At 41.3% G+C, this 2,500-nt stretch overlaps 2 protein-coding genes across 2 annotated transcripts in view; both read right to left on the reverse strand.

Annotated features, from left to right (window-relative positions):
- Positions 1 to 2,500, reverse strand: part of LOC308086080 (uncharacterized protein) — a 499,718-nt gene that overhangs the window by 478,671 nt on the left and 18,547 nt on the right. The gene's annotated exons all lie outside the window — the stretch shown is intronic.
- Positions 1 to 2,500, reverse strand: part of tyr (tyrosinase) — a 17,215-nt gene that overhangs the window by 1,046 nt on the left and 13,669 nt on the right. Inside the window, 1 exon segment of the mRNA XM_080427946.1 lies at positions 2,387 to 2,500. This exon segment is cut by the window's right edge and continues 13 nt beyond it. Coding sequence (XP_080284072.1) covers positions 2,387 to 2,500 — 114 coding nt within the window.

The raw sequence follows: 2,500 nt of genomic DNA on the forward strand, positions 1-2,500 counted from the left end.
GAAATGGGAGTAATTTTACTTTAACACAGGAGGATATTTATACAGTATGGATGTTACCATTGAAATAAAGCACACTTTTTTCCAGTTATTCCTTTTATTATAGGATTTTAGTCGATTTAGTGTGCTCTCTTCTAACCATTGATCAACCGTAAGTCCACCAAATAAGTCAAAATTAACAACATAGTCCATTTTGCGTAGCTGTTTGTTCTCCGGTGGCGGCGGTGGGTACTGTCTGTTTGTTTTCCTATCGTGGGACAGCGTGACGTCACAGCACAGCTGTGCCATATATGGTCTAAGCAGGTGCGGACTGCAGTGCGCGAGTGATTTATTAATGTGATTAGGCCCGTGCTATGATGCTGGTTTGAAGCACGGCTAGAAAGCTATTTCAACCAATCAGATTGCTTGGTCGGAACTACCTGTTGTATAATTAACTTTTTATATGGGTTATCAGTCAGTGGGGCTCGGATTGTCCAAATTTGGGACGACGGTCACTATATAGACTCTCTCAGAACATATTATCCGCTCTCATCGGAAGTAAATGGCGGTCGACTCAGGCTGAGACCAAATATGGAGTCACACCTCACAGATATGTCATCGACGACATGGCGTCCGAGATTCACAGTGGAGCCCCATGCCCGTTATTAGTTTGAACTGAATTCTGGGAAACGCATTTCTAAACGGACTATAGATGGATGCTGCAATTGGAGCTACCAGAGGTGACGCCAAAAGAAACTACTTAAAGGATCTACACCATGAATTTAAAAAAAAAAATTGATATTTAATATCATATGGTGTATGTCCCTCAAACCTTTTTCAAAAGGTTTGAGCCTAAATCATCACTCAGATATACTCATCCCAAGTCAATTGTCTCTGGCTTATACAGCACTTTCAGCTGCAATACCAAAACGTCCTCTTGGGCAGGGGGGGGCTACTGAGCAATTCTGTCTGGCCAGCATCAATGCAATGGCAATGCAAGTGATGTCACTTGCATTGCCATTCTGAAATGGCCTGTTCAGACACGCCCATTCTGAAAATCTCTGAAATGAGAATGAATGACTGAATGTTAAAAAAATATATTTTTTGGGGTACAAGAGACACTGGGGAGCCCAAAAAATACCCCCCCCCCCCAAAAAAAATTAAATTCATGGTGTGGTCCCTTTAAATGAATGTTCAAAAGTATGACTTTGGACATTTTTCTTTGTACTGAACAGTGTCCAGTAGGTATACGCTTAGGCCCTGCCCGAGCCATGGGTCTTCAACAGGGGGTCCTCAGAGTTACTACAGGGGGGCCGCCAAATATCTGTGTGATTATGAAGGTTTTTACATTAACCACTTGAACCCTAGCATCCCTATTCTGGAGGGAACGTTTGCCAAAAATAGCCAATCTACAAGCACTCAACGCGCGAGCTTGTAGATCGGCTATTATCGGCAAAGAGATTGGTGTAGACTAGAGGGAAAAGAAGAACAGACCAAGAACAGAGACGAAAGTCAAAGTTTTACGAGGGTTTAAGTGGTTAGACGTCTGAAAATACACATTAACATGAATCCAACATGTTAGTAAGATAATAATTGTCTCTCTAACTAAGGGGTCATTAGCAGTGGTGGAAAAAGTACTACATTTTTTTACTTAAGTAAAAGTATCAATACTGCAATGTAGAAATACTCTGTTAGGGTGCGGCCCCACCACACTTTTATTTTACCCTCTGGGGCAGAATCTGCCAATGCTTTGTCAATGTAAATGTGTGGATTCATGGTCTTGCGCATTTTTTTTTCCAAGAATCCACGCATTTGCATTGACAAAGCATTGGCAGATTCCGCCCCAGAGGTAAAATAGAAGTGCGGTGGGACCGTGCCCTTGTAAAAGTCTGGAATAAAAAAAATTACTTGAGTAAAAGTACAAAAGTATTGATATCAAAAATATACTTAAAGTACAAAAGTAGATACTCATTATGTCCCATTTCACACGTTTTCAAATGTATACAAATCTTTTGAAAATAGCAGATATACAGGCTCACAATGCGTCGCATTGCGACGCATTGTGAGCTTGTAGATCGGCTATTTTCCAAATGGCCGAAATGTATATAGGGCTGAAGTGGTTAGTCTATGTTTTGTAATAATAATCAAAACCTATAAAGTAACTAGTAACAAATGTTTTTAAATAAATGTAGTGGAGTAAAAGTACAATATTTGCCTCTGAGATGTAGTGGAGTAGAAGTAAAAGTATTGAAAATTGGAAATACTCGAGTAAAGTCAAAATTCCTGAAAAGTGTACTCAAGTACAGTACTTGAGTAAATGTACTTAGTTACTTTGCACCACTGGTCATTAGCCTGGAACACGTTGAAGCCCCCCGCCCTACTCCCCCTGGGGTTAGGGTTAGGTACTGACCAGGGTCCAGCAGGTAGGCGTACTCGTAGCCCAGGGCCTTGTTAGACAGGAAGTAGTCTCCATTTCTGTAGAGAGGCAGGAAGGGCACCATGTAGTAGCCGTCGTTGTGGCCGA

Source organism: Gymnoscopelus braueri (genome assembly GCF_963280865.1).
Source record: "Gymnoscopelus braueri genome assembly, chromosome: 5".
Lineage (NCBI taxonomy): Eukaryota > Metazoa > Chordata > Actinopteri > Myctophiformes > Myctophidae > Gymnoscopelus > Gymnoscopelus braueri.